The sequence below is a fragment of the Spermophilus citellus genome (assembly GCF_964194105.1).
Source record: "Spermophilus citellus genome assembly, chromosome: 4".
Lineage (NCBI taxonomy): Eukaryota > Metazoa > Chordata > Mammalia > Rodentia > Sciuridae > Spermophilus > Spermophilus citellus.
Genome location: NC_138185.1, coordinates 160,364,756 through 160,384,265, shown reverse-complemented (window position 1 = coordinate 160,384,265; position 19,510 = coordinate 160,364,756). Strand labels below are relative to the sequence as shown.

The window sequence follows — 19,510 nt, the reverse complement described above, 5'->3', positions numbered from 1 at the left end:
AACACATTATTTTGAAGGATTTGGGATTGAACCTTGGCTTTATGTATGCTAGGAAAGTGCTCTACCCCTGAGAAACATCCTCAGCCCCCAATCAATCTCTTTATGAAAAACTCTTCAAATTTATCTAATTTGAGTGTGCCAGCTGGTTCCTTTGGAGATCCCAGTGGTTACCCACTCCCCAAGTGAGAGAGCTGGCACAGCTGACAAAGGAAGAGGACTTGCCCGTCTTCCTAAGGGTTATGGCTTGACAATTTTGCTGCATAGGGAAGATAACAGACTTATTGAGATAGTGGTTGTCTTTTAATAGCCTCTATTTTGGCAAGAATGATGCTGCACACTTAAATAAAAAAGTCATTAGAAGGTCCTTCCCAAAGAAATACCACTAACATTTTTGCTGAATATTTTTCTACATATTTCTCTACACACACATACTAATACAGATATGCTCAATTTTATATGAATGGCTCACATTCCAATGCTGTGTCAAAACCTGCTTTTCCTGCTGGGCACAGTGATACTGGCCTGTAATCCAAGAGACTTGGGGGACTGAGGCAGGAGGATCACAAATTTGAGGCCAACTTCAGCAATTTAGCAAGGCCCTAACCAACTTAGTGAGATTTACATAAATAATATTACATAAATAATACATAAAAAGGGCTGGGGATATAGCACAGTTGTAATGCCCCCTAGGCTAAATCCCCAGTACCAAAAACCAAAAAATCTACTTTTCTTTATTCATCCATAAGCCTTGAACTTTGAGTTGACAGTGGAATAATCCACATAAGTGGGTCCAGAAATAAGCTGCATGTAACAATATAGTTAGAGACATTTAGTCTTGGATCACCAGCAGAGAGATGGTGGGCAAAGACGCACGAGGTAAAGGATCCTACCAGGCAAAGGGTAGAAGAGTCAAGAGCCAACCACAGAACCCCAGGAACTTAAACAGTAACAAGTCAATGGGAACCCGAGTAGGCACAGAGAAGGGGCAACCAAAGAAGTAGGGGTGAGGTCACAAACTTGGTCATTTTTTTGCTATTACTCTACAATAGCTGCTAAGATCACGGTCCTTTGAAACTTGTTAGGATTTGCTTTGTGGCTCACAACAAGGTCAGTTCTTAGAAATGTTCCTTGAGTGCTTGAAAATAAAACATACTATAATTGTTGGAAGTGTTTTTTTCTGTTCAGTCAGACTTACTTATCCAGGCTGACAAGTCTTCCTGAGATAAGAATTGGGAGAGACTAAAAGAGAGACTGACTCTCCAAAGAGAGTATGAAAGAGCCAATTGGAAAGCAGGAAACACCCATGAACCTTTGATATGAAAAACAAGCATGTGTGAACAACTCTGCCCAGTCCTCAGCCCTCACCCTTGGCCTGTGCCCTTGACCTTGCAAAAAGTAACAGGAGAGCAATGCAGGAGTGGCTCAATAGGGTAACTGCCCTGGGTCCACCTCTAGTGCAGCCCCTAACTATTGTCCCTCTATAAATATTAACACCCACACCCAAGAGTTGCTATCTCTCCCCCTGGAGATGGTCAGCATTCTACCTTGAATGTTTATTCCTTGTTTTACCACAAGAGCTTCTTACTCTCAAGATGGCCAGCATTCTCTCTTGAATGTGAATTATTATTTTACTCTAAGAGTTTTTCCCTTGAGATGGCCCACATTCTCCCTTGAATGTGTAACTATTTTCCTAAATAAATCTATCTTTGACTGGTAAGTGTTGAATCTTTGTGTATACCAAAGATTCCACTTGTCCTGAGCCCAGGTCCCCCTCTTCAGGAACTCCTGGTTACATTCATATTCTATCAATTACTAGAAAGAATGTTAACATCTCCAGTCTCTCCACCCAGGAAGCCTTTACTCCCTCACTTCAGCATACCAGACTTCCTTCCCACAATGGAAGGTTCATGGTGAGTAAAATCTGGCCTGGTCTCTGCAGACACAGCACTTGCCCCTGTGGAGCTGACAGCCTAATGAACACCTGCTCTCCCCACCTCTGACCTGGCACTTTCCCCCAAACTGTGAGCTCTTAAAGCGTTTGTTGCCTATACATACTATTTGACACATTGTCTGTCTTCACTGCATTGTGTTTACATCTTATCAGGTTTTAGATTCTGCATGAGCAAAGATTATTTTTCTTGTGTAACAATTTATTGAAATATAATAATTATTGATGTACCATAAAATCTATTCTTTTAATTCAGTGAAAGACTATCCCATTTATTTTTTATTTTTTAGTTGAACATGGACACATTATCTTTACTTATTTATTTATTTTATGTGGTGCTGAGGACCGAATCCAATGCCTCATGTGGGCAAGGCAAGAAGCACTCTACCACTGAGCTACAACCCCAGCCCCAAGACTATCTTATTTATTTTGGCATCCTCTATAGTTGTACTTTTCAGTCTTGGGTACACAGTGAAATCACCTGAAATGGTTTATAAACTAAGGCTGATTGGTTCTCACTCCCAGACTGATTGACTAATTGATCTGGGTTGTGGCCTGGGCAAGAGAACACAACCCCATCCCCGGCTCAGTGGGTAGTAAACCCAGTGCCTCCCATATGCTAGACAAATGGTCTACTATTGAACCATGTTCCCAGTCCCCCTTCAAAAATTGTTTAGGGCTGGGGATACAGCTCAGTTGGTAGAGTGCTTGCCTTGCATGCCCAAGGCCCTGGGTTCAATTCCTAGCACAAACACAAAACAAACAAACAAACAAAAGACAAAAACTTTTGCTTAAAGTTTGAAGGCAGGCTGCCCTCATATTTGAGAGATTCTCCTGCCTCAGCCTCCTGAGTAATTGGAACTACAGGGTATACCACCATGCTGGGCAGTGTGGGAATTTTTACGCCTCCAGGTAAATTCAACTAGGGGTTTGTGCTTTGCACATAGCAGCTATCCAACCAGTGTTTGTTGTAATCATTAGTTAGTCCTGACTTACCCAAAATGTGTCATCCCTGTCTCCCTTCTAGCCCAACACCTCTCTTATTACACAATGGTCTTCTTATGACCATCTCCCCAACACTAGCAGACAAAACATTTATTTAGAAAAGATAAATTCATTTGCAAAGACTGCAGACATCAGTAGAGCTGGATCACTAAGCAATAAACAAAACATATTTAAGGGAAAAAAGTGAAGTCTACCACATTTACATTTGTCTCTTTGGCAAGAACTATCTACAGACACAGGGATATATGTCACAAAGGCTTATATGCTAAAACCTCAAATTTCCAATTCAAAAGTGAGAGATAAAATGGTTTTCATTCAGGGAGCAGTAATTCATGGGAAAAAAACTAATTTCATTCATTTTGGAGACCAGATGCAAGAGTAGTTGGTTAGTTTACCTTTGTTATTTCTTTTCTCCCATTACTGGTGATTGAACCCAGAAGCGCTCTAACACTGAACTTCATCCCAAGCGCCCCCGCCACCTTATTTATTGAAACAAAGTCTACCAAGTTGCCCAGGCTGGCCTTGAACTTTGTGATCCCCCTGCCTCAGCTTCTTGAGTCGCTTGGATTGCAGGCATGTGCCATATTGCTGGGCAGTTTATCTGACTTTGGAAAGTGTCTTTGTTATTGTTTCCCCTTCCTGTGGGATTTGATGCACACTCCCAAAAATGGCGGCAGGGCAATCTCACTTTTTAGTCCACAGCTGTGAGTTTCATGAAAACAGGGGCAATCTCCAGTCTTATATGTGATGCCATTCCTATGCTGCCCCATGTTAGTTGCTCAGTAAATACTGGTGGGATGGATGGAATTGCACCTCATGCCATAGTAAATAAATATGATTTTAATTGGATAGGGAGCTGTGCAAGTTTTGATCTTTCTTGCAACCCTTAATTACGGTTCTCTGAACTGGAGCACTCCCTAAACTGCACGGGCTACAGCAAACTCCGAAAGGGCTTTTATTTCCACGTACACGAGGCCCTCACGTGAGTAACCGAGTAGCTAGGATGGTCACTCGCGGACATATGAAAGCAGACCCACTGCGAGGTCGGTCCTCTACCACGTCCTGCAACGCCACTTAACACCTCCTATTGACCCTCCACAACCAGATGCCGATGGTCCGCGTGGGCATCCCGAGCCGCGCCCCCTAGTCAGCAGCAGCTCGGTTCTCTCCCAGGCGGGTTACGCCCCAGGGCGCAAAGCGGAGCGACCCAAGCATCAAAAAGTCAAAGTAAGACCAGTCGCGCCAAGGAGAGACAGCGTTATTTAGGGAGCCGCCTTCTCCCCAAGAGCCTCCACCCAGTCCCCTGGGCCCAGCGCCTAGAACTCAGACGGCGGCCGGCTCCAGGAGCCCAGCTCCCTCCACGTGTCCTGTCTTCCCGGCAGCCTCTCTGCTGCCTTGGGAGGAAAACCTCCTGACAACTCGCGGTCTGCGGACTACGCCTCCCAGCAGGCACCGCGCCATTTCCCTCCGCCCCCTCCTGGATGCGCAGGCGCTCTGGGCTTCGTCAACAAGCCCGGCAGGCGGTGACTGGGTGCGGTCCCTTATGGGACTTGTAGTTTTTCTGGCGCTCATCGGGCCGCCAGTCAGAGAGACGAGGACTACAAGTCTCGGCTGCCCAGGCGCGGCGAGCTCGGTCACGTGGCGGGGGGCAGATCGGGCGTGCGTGCCGCCGTTGATCCGGTGCTGCAGTGAGGAGGTGGTTCTCGCCCGTGTTGTGTGTGTGTGTGTGTGAGAGAGCGAGTGAGTGAGTGAGAGTGTGTGTGGGGGCATTCGGCTTGTTGTTGTCGGTGACTTCCCCCTCCCCTCCGCCCCTCCCCCTCCCCGTCGCCGCTGCAGTGGCCGCTCCCTGGGCCGTAGGAAATGAGCGATAACGATGACATCGAGGTGGAGAGCGACGTGAGTCCCGGGGCTTCTTCCTTCCCGTGCGGGTTGTCAGGCGGGGACAGCGGCCGGGGCTCCCAGCGGGGCGACGGCGGGAGGGGGCCGGGCTGCCGCCGCCTTCTTCCCCTTCCCCGGGGGCTGGGATCGCCTGCGTCGCGCTCCCGGCTCGCTCCCCTCCGGGCTCCTGGCCGGAGCGGCCTCCTGGGACTGGAGGTGGGGAGCAGACACGCGGCCTCCGGGACCCCCACCTCCTTCCGTAGAGAAGGGTTTTGCGGCCTCCCCCACTACCCCACCCCGCTCAGGATCCGGGGACAGGGATGCGGTGTGCCCGGGATCCCATTGTCCGGACCCTGGAGAAGGGGACGGCATTCAGGACCTGCCCCTTGGGTCCGCGACCCCCTCCTACTGAGACCCGCGGATTCTGGGGGTGAGGGCGGACGGTGAGGGGTGGGGAGTGCTCAGATGCCCGAGCTGGGTCCGAGGGAGGAGACTGTCTTCCGACCCCTCTGGCCTTGATCGGATCCCGGAAGGAGGGGCTGCGCTCGGGACCCTCCTACCCTGCTACCGGATCCCGCTGGGGGGTTGGGGTGAGGGGGAAGAGAGGGAGGGAGGGGTGTCGGGCTGACTCCCCACCCGCCGCTTCCTCCGCCGCCGGCATTTTCTTTCTTATTATTGAATGCGAAGTGTAAAAATAACTTCTATATTTTCTATTTTTTTTTCTCTCTTATTCCAGGAAGAGCAACCGAGGTTTCAATCTGCGGTACGTCTCCTACTCTCCATTTCATTTTCATTTCCGTGCAATTTTAGTCCTTTTTGGGGTCAGAGAGAAAAAGGGGTTGTTTTATTACTTTTCATGGTGTAGTAAACTCCTGTTAGCTGCTAAGGTGAGGTGGGGCCTTCTGGGGTTGGGGAGAGGGGTTTGCAAATTCCATGATTCTAGATTCTCAGGTGGTGAGTTGGGTGAGAGGAGCTGTGTGCAAAGAAATGAATTGTTCTGTAGTTTTCAGGTGAGAGATCCAGCTACCACTATATAAGCAAGAAATGAAAAAATAAAGCATTCTGAAGAGAATGGTAGCATTGTTTGACGGCAAAGTGTCCAGAAGATTCATTTAAGAACAAGTAGGTTTTTAAACTCTGTTTGCATAGTTGTATGAAGCTGAAGCCACATGCAGTAATCTCCTTTAACCAAAAGTCATGTGACTGCTCTAGACCCAAGGAATTTAGCACAGCATGGTATTCTTATGCAAAAATTGTAAATGTAGAGGAGTCTAAGGTGGAATCTTGAAAGGTCCTGTACAGACAGCTTCTTGTGGTCTGTTTGAGTTGAAGGAGAAACATAAAGAAAAACAAATGTTGAAATGGGGCATTGCAGAGACACCTTTGCAGAAGTGTGATGGATATAACCTTAGAGTGCTAAAATAATTTCTTAGGGTTTTGATATTAATGTTCTCAGTCGATGGGTTTTGTGGATTTGTATAGATACTTATCTCATGTCTTTGGACTCTGAGACAGTAATGTGGGTATAGATAGGAGGAAAAACAGACCCAGTAAAAAGAGAAAAAGGAGAAACAAGTATATCATAGTGTCTAATACTTGAAGTTGGGACCAGTAAGAGTTGGGGGGAGGTCAAGGATTCATCTGCCTTTGGGGACCAGGCAATGAGATTATCAAGAATTAGATAGGAGGAGTGAGGACTGGGGTACTGGAAAGCATATGTCACTTCTAAAAAGGCAGCCACTACTCAAATCCAGTGGGGTTGGTAAGTGGGAGTGAGGACTCAGTGTTGCCAAGATCTTTCTATTCTGTTTTTAAAAGAAAAACTAGAAATCCAGATTTTGTTATTTTTCTGATTTTTATTCCTTTTTTTTTTTTTTTTTTTTTTGGCACCATGCTGTGGATTGAACCCAGAGCCCTGTTCAAGCTAGACAAGCACTGTACTGGAATTATATTCTCAGTCCCCATTTTTCTTATGTTTAAAATGGTGTACAAGACAGCAGTTTCTCCAAACTGTTAAAGAGTTTGCAGGATGCCACTTTCATAATATCTGGTGGAAAAATTTAATAATCTCAGGGTAAAGGCAAGTTCTCTTAGTTGCACCTACTCTTCATTACAGCGACCAAAAGGATTATGTAGGTTGTCAAAGAAGATAGGCATGAAGACAAATTTCATTTGTTCAGAGCTGATATTTCCATAAAAATCTGGTGAAGCAGTTGTTGTGAGGATAATAGTTAACTAAAAATAATTTGTTTTATTTTTTGTTGAAATATTGTCACATCCTTAAATTTATAAATATATTTGAGTATATTTTAACATTGAATTGCCTTTTTTTTCCAGTTACTATTATTTTATCCTTAATAATGTGTAATTGGAGTTTTGTGTTTGAGACTCACTCGTTTAAAAAAAAAATTTTTTTTTTCATGTCTTCAGTTGTAAAATCTGCCCCAGGGTTTGATCAGGGTTGGAGGGTAGGATTGGTAAGGCTTCCTTTGCAGAATCATTCATTGAATTGGGATTATATTGGCTTTCAAATGAGAAAAAAGTTTTCTTTGTGAAATTTTGGCTCACAGTTCTTGAAAGCTTTCTGCTTTTCAAAATATTCTTCCATATGAGTATTGATGTAAATTCATTTACTGAATAATTAAAAAGTTTCCACTCTCCTAGAATTCTAATCTCCTTGTTTTGTATAGATGTTTTTAGTTTGCTGTGGTGTGCCTAGGATTTTTTTTCCTTTGACTTTGAGAGATGGACTAGGGAAGTAGGTTTGACCCTTTGCTTTGTTTTGTTTTTTGGTGATAGGAATTGAGCCCAGTGGCTCAAGACCCTTTGTTTTTAATTTGACACACCTACTTGTTGACTTAAGTATTGTCTGATGAGTTTTAGACAGTTTCACAGTATATCAAACTGTTGTGAATGGGTAGATTAAAAAAGGATTCCATTTTCCCCCCCTCTGATTAGATCTGTTTACTGTTTTGAAATTTAGTATAGATCATAAACATATGTTTTTTTTAATTTTGGAGAAAACTTAAGTTTTGCCTTGGGAAAAAAACGTTCAGAAAAAGATGTAGACTATGAACAATCACTTAGGACAATAGTTGATCTTTTAAAAAGTTACTTAGAAAATGTCTTATTGGCCTGATAGAAAAAGAGACATTCATATTTTAAAATGTCACTACAATTTGTAGGCCTTATTATAGGAAATATGCAGGATACTCAGCACGAACAGAATTAGGAAGTGAGGCTAACTGTAACAGAAAGTGAAACTGATTTGACGAATGTTTTTGTTGCCTTAGTATAAACGCAAAATAGCTTCTCCAGTTACCAGTAAGCTTTTGTTAAAGGAAGTAACCCAGGACAATATTACTAAATTCAGTACATCACAGAATCCCACTGATGTTATGTTATTTTTATTATTTTTTTGAAGGGAAACTTTTACACGTAAAGATAAATTTTTGGAACAGGTATTATTTTACACGAGAGGTTCCCTTTGCTTTACTTGGGAAATTTCTCTGGGAAAAGGTGGAAGCATATAAGAAATGTAGCATTAGTCTGTTGATCAGGAAACCAAGGCCTTTTCCAATGTATTATAACTGAACGTGTTGCGTTTACAGTGTATCTGTTAGGGGTTTAAAAACAGATCTATGCAATTCTACTTCTGGACCTTTCTGGTGTGAAGTATTTTTAATAGCTCAGTGCTCTTTGTTTCTTGAGGAATTGTAGTATATTCAGAAGGGAATGATTTGGTCATTCCTCTGAGATCTCAGGAAGGTATTGTCTTCTCATAAGAAAGATGTTCTTATGTTTGAATCGTTTTCTTCTTCCTTGAGATGCCAATAGTGGTATAAGAGTTGACCAGTGAATCCAATTTGGTTTTCAATTAAAATTGTCTCACCAATTGTCTCCTTTTAAGTGGCTCTAATATAATGTTATCTTTGGATAATAGTGTTCCCCAGTTCTTTGAGGCACATTTGTTTTCACCAAACCTTGAAAACAAATATATTCATTAGATGATTGAAATATATAACTAGGTAGTCAACTTCAAGCAGGAGAGGTGTTGGGAAATTGCAATTAATGTCTTCATGTTAGGGACCTTAGTGAGTTCATATCATCCGTTGCCCATTATTTCATGTTGCAATTTTCATGTTGATTCAAATATATATTTTAAGTTGCTTTGAAATTCAGTTTTATTTATTCTGTTTCTTATCAGAAATAAAGAATAGATTTTTTTTTTCCAGATGAGAATTTGGGACCTTTTCCTTTTTCAGTGTCCTAATTATTAAATAAGAATAGCTTGATTATAGTCATAAGCAGTGCTATCTTCCCTCTAAAATGAATTGAGATTCATATATATGTGTCTATGTATGCATATAAACACACATGTACGTATACATACTGGGCCTGAACCCAAGGGTTTTACCAGTCTTTTTAATTTTTGAGTTGTTGAGGGTCTCACTAAGTTGCTGAGGCTGGCCTTGAACTTATGATCCCCCTGCCTCAGTCTTCCAAGAGTCACTGGGATTACAGGTGTGCACCACAACTCTGGCTATATTCTTAAATTCCTTAAATGCAGTTAATGCTTACTGGGCAACACAGGTTCCCTATATTGCTGAGAATTTTCTATATTGGAATCTATATTTTCCATATTGGAATCCTTGTAAAAAGGACTAGGTGTAAGGTAATTTGCAAGAAATGGCATTATTTTTAGAACCTTATTCATGCTTAATAATGAAGCATTTATGTCCCCATGCTGTTTGCCTAGAATTGCGGACTGATGTCATGCCTCTAAAGAAGATGCATTCTCTGTGCAATAAGTTGAAAATTATTATTTCAATTTATTGAAAAAATTATTTCAATTTTGAAAGTTTTCCCTCAATTCTGAACAGAACTCCTTGGCTTTGATAAACCTCCTGCCAGTTTTAACAATTCATTGGCCAATAAAATATATTTAACACTTAAAATACATCTGCTTGTTAGTATCAGGGATGGACACATTGTAGGTGAAGATTTTTATTCTGGCTACCAGTACAGAAGTTTAGTTTAGTGGAAATAAAAACTGAGAGGCTAAGTAAAATTTTGGCAGAGATGCCAAAGCTGGAAGCAATTTGGTGCTGTAGTTCCTGTTGAGCATCTGCAGGCCACTCTTTGGTATTGCTTAGCCCCTTAGTATTTGTTAGGCTGCCCTGAAGGAAAGGCTTTCTGGCAGAAACTAGCAGTCCATTGTGCTTGAAGAGCCAGCAGCATCCAGCCATTGCTCCTGGAGAATGTTTTGGGGTGATATTTGGGGGCCTGCTGAATAACCCAAGAAGTCTTCTGTTACCTAACTCAAGTTGTACCTAATTAATTGGCAAGGGTACTTTCAGTACCACAGTTTTCAATGTCATGACATCTTTCTTAGGACAGCAGGCGAGAAAGCTTGCTCATCTGAGTCTAACTTGTTCAAGACACAATTGTTTGGTCTTTAAAAAAAAAATGCTTTTGAGTTTGTGGGAGGATCTCTGATGCCATACACTGAGAGTCTTCACCCATTTTCCTTCTCAACTCTGAAATCTTGTTCCTTTGGGAAGGGATTGCCAGTGAGGAAAGGTAGTTAACAGGCCAGTGATAAACTCTAGGTTTGGGCCCTCTGGGTGTGGGGGTGGAATGGGGTAATCAGGCTGGATGGATTTGTGGTTTGGAAATATTTCCCGAAGAGAATTTTCAACCTCATGTTAGGTTTTCAGTTTTACATGTGCTCTTTTAAGCCACTGGTGATATAATTCAGAGTTGCCTGGAATTAGGCATGTTAGTTTTGCATGTTTTTTAACTTGCTCGTGCAAATGAGGCTTGAAGAAGAGAAAAAAATATATACTTGCCATTGTGTCAAGAGCTTTAAAATTGATTCTGGTTAGGCCTAGCTGCTCAGGGATGGACATGGCAGCAGGGATTGGTCTAAGGTTCCACTCATCTGCTAGTTAAATTGGGCTTGGAACTACCACAGAAATTCCATCCCCTACTTTGAGAACAACAGTCCCCAGCCCAGGCTCTCTACCAGGCAGTGGACTGCTGCCTTTTCCTTGTTGAGCCAACTTCTCAAACTTGGCTGGCGCCCCAGATGAGAAGCCAAGATTTCTGCTGATGGTCCACAGCCAAGTTCACTTACAGTCCTCTAACCAAAAGACTTGTCCATTTGAGTCCTTTCAGGGCTCAGTGAATGGGAGGAGAGTAGGGCATTGTGGGGATGATTTCAATGTTAGGTTTTACCTCTCTCCACGCCTCTAGTGCAGGCTCAGTAAAACCAAGTCCAACTTGATTCTAGCTGTTTGTGATTTACAGTGCTCTCCCAGAAAGAAAACAGATGATTAGAATTTTATTTGTATCAACAGGAGGGATTGTGGGTAATTCTGTTGTCACTGCTTCTGTGCACAGCTCTTAAGCTGGGAGGAGGGCCAGGATTCAGGGTGATTTAGTAGACTGAGTATCTTGGCCTGCTGCTGGAGACCAAAGCTGGGCGATTAATTTGCATGTAAATAGACCATCTTGGAGAGTACACAGCAAACACTGAAAAGGCAGGTACTTGCCAAATGTCAGCCCTTCTGAGCACCTCAGGTATAGGCCCAGCCCAGTTTACCTTTGTATAGATGACTAGAGGGAACAAAAAGTTGGACAAAGACTGAGTACTTAAATATGTTTAATTCCTTCAAGGTATTTCATACTGCTGTTAGAAACTATCTATAATTTTCTTGCTTTAATGTTGTGTCATGATGCAGAGTACCTATCTCTGGACTGGGGATGTGGTTCAGTGGTAGAGCACTTGCCTAGCGTGTGTAAGGCCTTGGATTCGATACCCAGCACCAAAATTTAAAAAAAAAATTACCAGAGCACCTCTGATTGAAGTCCTCTAGCCCCAGGTCATCTGGTGTTCTGAGTTTGATAATCCTCTTAGATTCCCCATACTATTCTATACATCTCTGTGGTCCAGGAGGTACTCTCACTTTATAGTGAATTCTGACTTAAGATGGGGCAGCTTTAGAAGTGCTTCTAGCTTCTGCCCTCGAAGAGTGGCATGCTCTGAAGGACCATGACCATGAAGGGAGCCACATGTCCATTCAGTAGAGCTATTGGTGAGGTGTATGCTTAAGAGACCAGGAAGTAATTAAAATGACCACAACTGCTCCTGGCCTCTCCTCTGGTTCGACTCAGATCTTTAGGATTAGATAATATGAGAATTGCAAATTCTTTCATCCTCACAGCTCTAGTCTTTATAGTAGATTTTTGTCTATACATCTTGTCTAGTACAAAAATTCATTGGAGGCATTATTATTATGCTAAGCCAAGTTATTTACTCTTGGTTTTTTGTTTTTAATTCCTCGCCCTCTCTGAGTGGATTAAAGCCACCTCATTTTCCCATATGTAGACTTGCTGTGTAGGCTAGCTCCTTGCAACCTGGCATATTCAAAGTAAATCTCGGAGCATATTCTCCATAATTATCGGAGTGTAAGTGTGGTACAGTTCTTGCTTTGGATTAAGTTAAGCACTTGTGTTCCATTTGGAACTTGTGTTCCTTTTAACAGTGACCTCACAGTGCTCAAGCTGAAGCTCCCTCATAGTGCTCACCAGCACTGTCTTTACTGGAATCCTTTGCTGTTCCTGATTCATTGGCTGTCTTCGCTGTCTTCTTTGTGATTTTGAGGAGGAGCAGGACAGGTTAAAGACTTTGGTTTGAGTATTTCGAAAATGCCTAATTAGCCTGACCTGCCACAGGTGCCTGAAGGAATTTATTCAGAGCTTGTGGGTGTCAGAAGGCCTGTCTTGTGAGAACTACATTTCTGGCTCAGCCTGTGTGAATGGAAGCCCTTGGAGGGATAGCACCTTGGATGTGCTTTAGGAAACGGGACTCCAAATGTGGTTGGCATCTCTATCAGCTCTGTTATTATGACCTTAGATTTTATGCAACTGGGTTTTTCTGGAGGTTTTAGTTTCTCTTGTATGATTTGATGAGAGGGTTAAACTAGTGCCTTTTAGCAACTGGAGAGCCGGGCAGATCCTTCATTGGTGGGTTTCACGTGGAGAGGAGCACTGCACCAGTGACTCCACTTCTCCCTGGGGCACCCCCTCCGCCGGAATCTCTTACAATGGGGGTAATCACATCTTTTGAAGGGACCTACTAGAGATTTCCCTAGTCTCCTCCCAGCCACCAACTGGTAGCTGTTGTGTCACATAAGTAAGTTGGGACACTGGTGTTGCAGGAGAGTCACACTTTGTCCCCATGAATAACTTTGATTTTACTTATGCATGAGCTGGATGCATCGAGCTACTTTGGATGTTCCTGTCGAAAGCCTTGCTCACCCCTTTCTCCCCCTTTAGCAGAGCCTAATTCTGGAGACTCCTAACTGCCCACTTGGACCAATCTTCCCAGTCCACTCACCAGAGACAGCGCTGACAGCATATACTTCCAGGCTGTACCCCACTCACCTTGTACCAAGCCAAAGGAGTGGTGTCCTAATGTTCTTTCTCCCATTCTTCTAGGCTGACAAACGGGCTCATCATAATGCACTGGAACGAAAACGCAGGGACCACATCAAAGACAGCTTTCACAGTTTGCGGGACTCAGTCCCGTCACTCCAAGGAGAGAAGGTGAGTTTATTGAGAAAGCCAGTTGGCCACCCCTAGCTTATAACTTGTGGAAGTTAGTAGGACACGCCTGTCTGGAAAGAAATACAGTAAGAGATATTCAGATGGCATGTTTTCTTTTCTTTTTTGACTCTTTGGCATATCCTCACACACCTTACTTACTCTAGTTTATCCTTAACAAAAATATGTATATATCAGATAGAATGGAGCTGTTGTAGGAGTGGTTTTGCAAACTCAGTATTACATGTAATAAATTAATTCAGGAAATTATTATAACTATACATTCTAGCAAAGAGCTTAACCTATAGTTAGTTTGGGAACACACTAAAGTTCCAAGGTATTGAGTCCCCAGACCTCTGTGAGAATTTCTTTTGTAAGTTTCTACATCAATATCTAGTGTAAGAGAACATTTCCAGGCATGTCTGTGAATCCATCTGGGCATGGGTGACTTAGCAGCCCAGATAGCTTTTGTTTCCAAAGTGTGTAAAGAATGATTTAAGCTTTGGAACAAAAAAGATGTTCATAAGAAATAGAAGGAAAAAAATAGCCATTCTCTTTCCCCCAGCCCCACTGATGGCCTCCAGAAACTAGCATTTTTTCCTAAAGGGTAGGAACCAGCTGTTTCTGCATTCAAAAAACAGAAGCTTTGAGCAAAAGTCTTAGGGTTTAGGTCACTCCTTGGAATTTGGAGGAAATGTCTGTTTGCATAGTTAATTCCATCCTTAATGCTAGTGTAGCTGCCTGGTTTCTGCAGCCTTTCAGTGGAATAAGTGGCAAATTGGGAAGAAGACCTATGGTTGTGCCTGCAGGGGGTAGGGGGTGTCTGTGATACAGTGTTTAAAGAAACAGCTATTTTGGGCTGGAGATGGAGCTCAGTTGTAGGGCACCTGCTTAGCAAGTGTAAGGGTTTGATCCCTAGCACCACAAAAGAAAAAGAAACATCTTTTGTTATGAACAGTCTGCTCTTGGGTATACTTTGAGTAGCTCTCCTGATTAGCTCTGTGTTGGGGGTCCTGGGTTTGGTTGGTTAACTAATATTAAATTGGGAACCATTGAATCATTTTATACTATGGTAACATGTGTTTTATACTTTATCTAAGGTGTGGCTTTCATGCAGCTGAAGCGTGGGGTGGGTCTGACCTTTATGAAAAACACAAAGCAGGCCATGTGAATACCTAGTATTGCAAAACCAGAATTTGCCATGGGTTAAACCTACTTAGTATGAGCTTGATTTGATGGCCCCAAACTTAACCTGGAATAACAACATTCCTGGGTATAGCACTAAGTACCACAGAAAGTTTTTATGACTAGAGAGACTCACCCTTTTAGTCGAAGTGCACACCTGCAAAAGCTTATCTCTTGTGCATGTCTCAGCTGTTGACAGTGCTTATTCTTTACCGTGTTACCAATTAATGTAGTTTCTGTGACCTACATGGACAAGAGCTGCCTTCTATGTCTTGCTTGAAGTAGTGGTGTGAAATCAGTGCTTCCCAAAGGGTGGGCTGTGGACCACTCACATCAAAATCACTACCAAGTCAGCTTCCTGGAGGTAGACCTGGAAACCTGCTTTTATAACAAGCAGCCTAGTGATTCTCAGGCATTTTTAAGTTTGAAAAACACTTTGAAAGAAGCCAGAACTATACCTCTTTCTTATCCAACCCTATTTTACATTGCTAAAACATTCTTTCTTAAGTCCTTATAATCTCATTATCCTAAATCCTGTTTCCTTCAAGAAAGTTGAAGGTTTAGCCAGGCACAATGCTGCACACCTGTAATCCCAGCAATTTGGGAGGCTGAGGCAAGAGGATTGCACATTTGATGTCAAGCCTGGGTGACTTAGTGAGACCCTGTCTCAAAAAGGGCTGGGGATGTAGCTCAGTGGTAGAGCACCCCTGGCTTCAATCCCCACTGCTGGGAGCAGGGTGGCAGTTGATATTTGACTTAGGTAGCCTTAAAAACAGACTAGTTTGTCATTTGTTGTGCCCTTTGACTTATTTCTCACTCCATTCATCATATATTTACTGAGAATCAACTATATTCCAGACACTGTTCTAGATGCTGGGAATACAGCAGTGAACAAAACAGAAGTAAGCCTTATTCTGATAAGGAAATGATAGAAAATGAACGAATAATAATTATTGACAGATCAGAGCTATGAAGGAAAATTAAACCAGGAAGGAAGTGTTGTGATTTTAATTTAGGCAAACAAGGAATGTCTCACTGGCAAGGTGGCATTTGAGTGAAGATTTGAAGGAAGTGAAGGAAAAAACTACATCCATCTAGTGATGAACCTTCCAGGCAGAGAGAGGGGGCCAGCCAGTGAAGTAGCAGCCTTGAGGCAGGAACCAGGGAACGTTCCTTGGCCAACTGAGGAAACTTAGAGGCCAGGAAGGCTAAAGGATTGAGTGAAAGGATGGTCGCAGGAGATCTTGTTAGCTCACACTTTTTATAAGTATGAGAGAAGCAGTCTAGAGGAACCAGATTTGTTAATCAGCAGAGCCCCAATTTGAGAATTTACTAGATGCCATTCTAATTTCAGAATCTTCTTGTCTTGTGTGCTCTTCACTTTGGCTGAACCCAGCCCATTCATTGTTCTCTTAGTCTGTCAGCAGTTTCACAGGTGCAGTGAGTCTAACGGAACTGGTCTCTCAGACTTGACTTCTCACTAAATGTTGTAATTTTTTTTAAAAAAATGTGGTATTTGAACCAAAGGAAATTGACTAACTTTTTATTGGGATTGCAGCAATTAAGGTTGTGACATTATTGTAAATAGTTATGAAATTATTATTTTACTCTGTGAGTTTTGGGGTACTTAGCTCAGTTGTTTTTGTTTTTGTTTTTTTGTACTCAGGGTTAAAGTTAGGTGCTCTACCACTGAGCTACATTCCCAGCCCTTTGTATTTTGAGACAGGGTCCCAGTTGTTTTTGTTTGTTTATTTGTCCAGGCTGGCCTTGAGCTTGCCATCCTGCCTCAGCCTCCCAAATTGCTGGATGACAGGGGTGTGCCACCATGCCCTCCTTAGCCCAGATTCTTGAAGTTTGGAAAGCTTTGATTTGGGCTTTTCATGCTCTGGTCTCTCTTGATTTGAGCATCTCCGAATGACTTTTTAGTTACCATTTGGATTATCTATCATATACATTTCTAAGCCTTTTTTGTTGTTGTTGTTAATAGAGAAGTTTGGATTGCATTGGATTCTAACCAAAAATAGAGGATACAAAAAGGAGGCAGATATAGTGGCAGAAAACTGTAATTCCAGCAACTCAGGAGGCTGAGGCAGGAAGATCAAAAGTTTTGAGACTTGGGGCTGGAGATGTGGCTCAAGTGGTAGCTCACTCGCCTGGCATGTGTGAGGCACTGGGTTTGATCCTCAGTACCACATAAAAAAAATAAAGATGTTGTGTCCACCTAAAACTAAAAAATAAATATTTTTTAAAAAGTATTTTAAAAAAAGTTTTGAGACTAGCTTCAGTAACTTAGCAAATCTCTGCCTCAAAATTTTATAAAAGCATCAAGGATATAACTTAAGGGTAAAGTGTCGCTGGGTTTTGTCTCCAGTACCACAAATGCACACAAAAGAAGAAAAATTTTAAAAAAAGAATGAACTTCAAATGTGAGACCCAAACTGCATTTATCCTTTGCTAAAATATCCTATGTTTCTGTTATAAAATGAAGATTATGAAGAACATTCACCTTTTGCTTAAGTAAAAAATCAGTGAGGGGCTGGGGTTGTGGCTCAGAGGAAGAGCTCTCGCCTAGCATGTGTGAGGCACTGGGTTTGATCCTCAGCACCTCATAAAAATAAAGGTATTGTGTCGACCTACAACTAAAAAAAATCAGTGAGACTGGGGATATAGCTCAGTTGGTAGAGCACTCACCTAGGCTTTCTCCCCACGATTGTGGAAAAAAATTATTAACTATTATCTGTATTACAATGTAAAATTAAATCCACAAACAGTTCTGTGAGGTATTATACTATCACCCAACTATCCCTACTCCTGCTTCTCCTGCCAATGTTGCTATCAGAGGTGAGGAAACAGCTCAAGATCCCCATCCCAATCTGTAGTTGGACAAGGACTAGAATTTGGAACTGTCTAATTTCATCTTTCTGCCACACTGTAGGGTTACAATTTAAGGATATATTTTTAAAGATCTTGTTTAAATCTTGTCATTATTTTGGGACTTCTCTCCAGCTAGAGACATTAATCTTGGCAGTATGTCATGCCATGGCTGCTACAGAAATATTACTCTGAGGTGACATTTGTAGATAACTCTGAAATGCAGGCTTGAGAGTCATTGCAAGTTTGAATTATTTCAAAGTCCACATTATTGCACTCAGCACCACCACCCCCTCCATAGATCATTACAGTTGGCATTTTATTTGGGTTTTGCCATCAATTCCAGGGTTAACAAGTGGACCCTTGAGCTCTTGTTTTGAGTCATTGGGTCTCTTAAATTTTTTCAGTTGGACATGGAGCTCACCAGGAAAGATGGGATGGAATTAGTTAGGCTGTGAGGATTGATCTTAGACTGTGGCACCATCTTTAGAGAGATGGTACTTTTCTTTCTTTTCTTTCTTTTTTTTTTTTTTTAAAGAGAGAGTGAGAGAGGAGAGAGAGAGAATTTTTAATATTTATTTTTTAGTTCTCGGCGGACCCAACATCTTTGTTGGTATGTGGTGCTGAGGATCGAACCAGGGCCGCACGCATGCCAGGCGAGCGCGCTACCGCTTGAGCCACATCCCCAGCCCGATGGTACTTTTCTTAAATGGAAATTATTCTTTGTTTTAGGGTCCTTAGTTGGGTATTAGGGAATGTTATGTAGTGGTTTACTGACACTGAGCTCACCATGTTTGTGCAGAGGCAAGATCTTGGTGGACAGCCTGTCAGGTTGCCTTTACATGGAAGTATAATTCTGTTCTCTGCACCATGAGTTAGCTCCAGAACCTGAGCCAAAACGATTCAATCATGACTCCATTGCTATTTGTAGCTCTATAGCAGTTTATAGTAGTTTCTCATTTATAAGTCTCTTACTAAATGCCTGTGTGTTGCTGTCTCAGGCAGTTGTGCTTGCATTTCTCCCTCCTGGTGAGAGCTATGAAAATAAAATGAAAATAAAAATATTTTTCTAGTCAGCATTCAGTTTGGAATTTCTGGAGTTTGGTGAAACTGAGGCACCACCCATTAGCTCCCATCGCAGGTTGTGGCACATAGTAGGTTCTCAGTCTATAGTTATAGAGAGAGCCTGAGAAAACAGCAGCTTGCTCAGTCCTTTAAAGAAAATAACAACAGCACTGTGTGCTCAGCTGTGTGACTGAGACCCTGTGAGTGCTATAGGGGCTCAAAAGCCTAATAGAGGGTATCTACTTTTGAGGGTCTTGCTCTCTTGCTGAGAAAGAGAATTTTACCTAACAATTACCAATGGTAAACATCAACTAGGAAGTTTAAAAGACTGAGTGATTCTGTTTCCTTCCTTTTAAAATCTGATTTTCTTCACAGGTAGATATTAAAACCAAATAGTCCTTGTGACAAGAATATGATGATTCTTTTTTGGGAGGAAGGCAGGGGTGCTGAGTATTGAACCCAAAACTTTGTGCATGCTAGGAAAGCACTCTACCACTTAGCTACAGATCTAGCCCTTTTTATTTTTCTTATATGAGAATGGGATCTTGCTAAATGCCCAGGTGGCATTGAACTTTGTGATCCTCCTGCCTTAGTCTACTGATTAGCTGGGATTACAGACAGATTCCTCCATGCCTGGTTTAAATTCTTGAGGCCAAAGACTTTCTCCCACTTAACCCAGTGTGGGATTATTTGTTTTGTTTGCTGTCTTATAGTCCTGGTGATTGAACCTAGGGCCTCTCATGTACCAAGCAAGCATTTCACCTCTGAGCTATCTCCAGTTTTGTGGGTTTTTTTTTTTTTTTTTTTTTTTTTTTTTAATTTTTAGATAGGGTCTTGCCAAGTTGCTGAGGCTGGTCTTAAGCTTGAGATCCTGCCTCAGCCTCCCAAGTAGCTGGGATTATAAGCATGTGCTACCAGCCTGGTGTAATTTATGTAGATTTGTGTGAT

General features: G+C 42.2%; 1 protein-coding gene across 11 annotated transcripts in view; it reads left to right on the top strand.

The window, feature by feature from the left end:
* The first annotated feature begins 4,571 nt into the window (after positions 1-4,571).
* The window catches only part of MAX (MYC associated factor X), a 70,568-nt gene continuing 55,629 nt past the window's right edge, over positions 4,572-19,510 (top strand). For 2 of the 11 annotated variants that reach the window (XR_014021429.1, XM_081289743.1), the window contains exons 1-3: positions 4,580-4,849; positions 5,568-5,594; positions 13,337-13,444. Coding sequence is in view for 6 of the 11 variants with exons in the window: in XM_081289743.1 (XP_081145869.1) it covers positions 4,814-4,849; positions 5,568-5,594; positions 13,337-13,444 (171 nt within the window). In the remaining 5 variants the exon portion in view is untranslated. Of the gene's footprint in view, positions 4,850-4,876; positions 5,048-5,567; positions 5,595-13,336; positions 13,445-19,510 lie in introns of those variants that run through there. The other 9 variants (XR_014021430.1, XM_081289744.1, XM_081289739.1 and 6 more) reach the window with 8 other exon arrangements.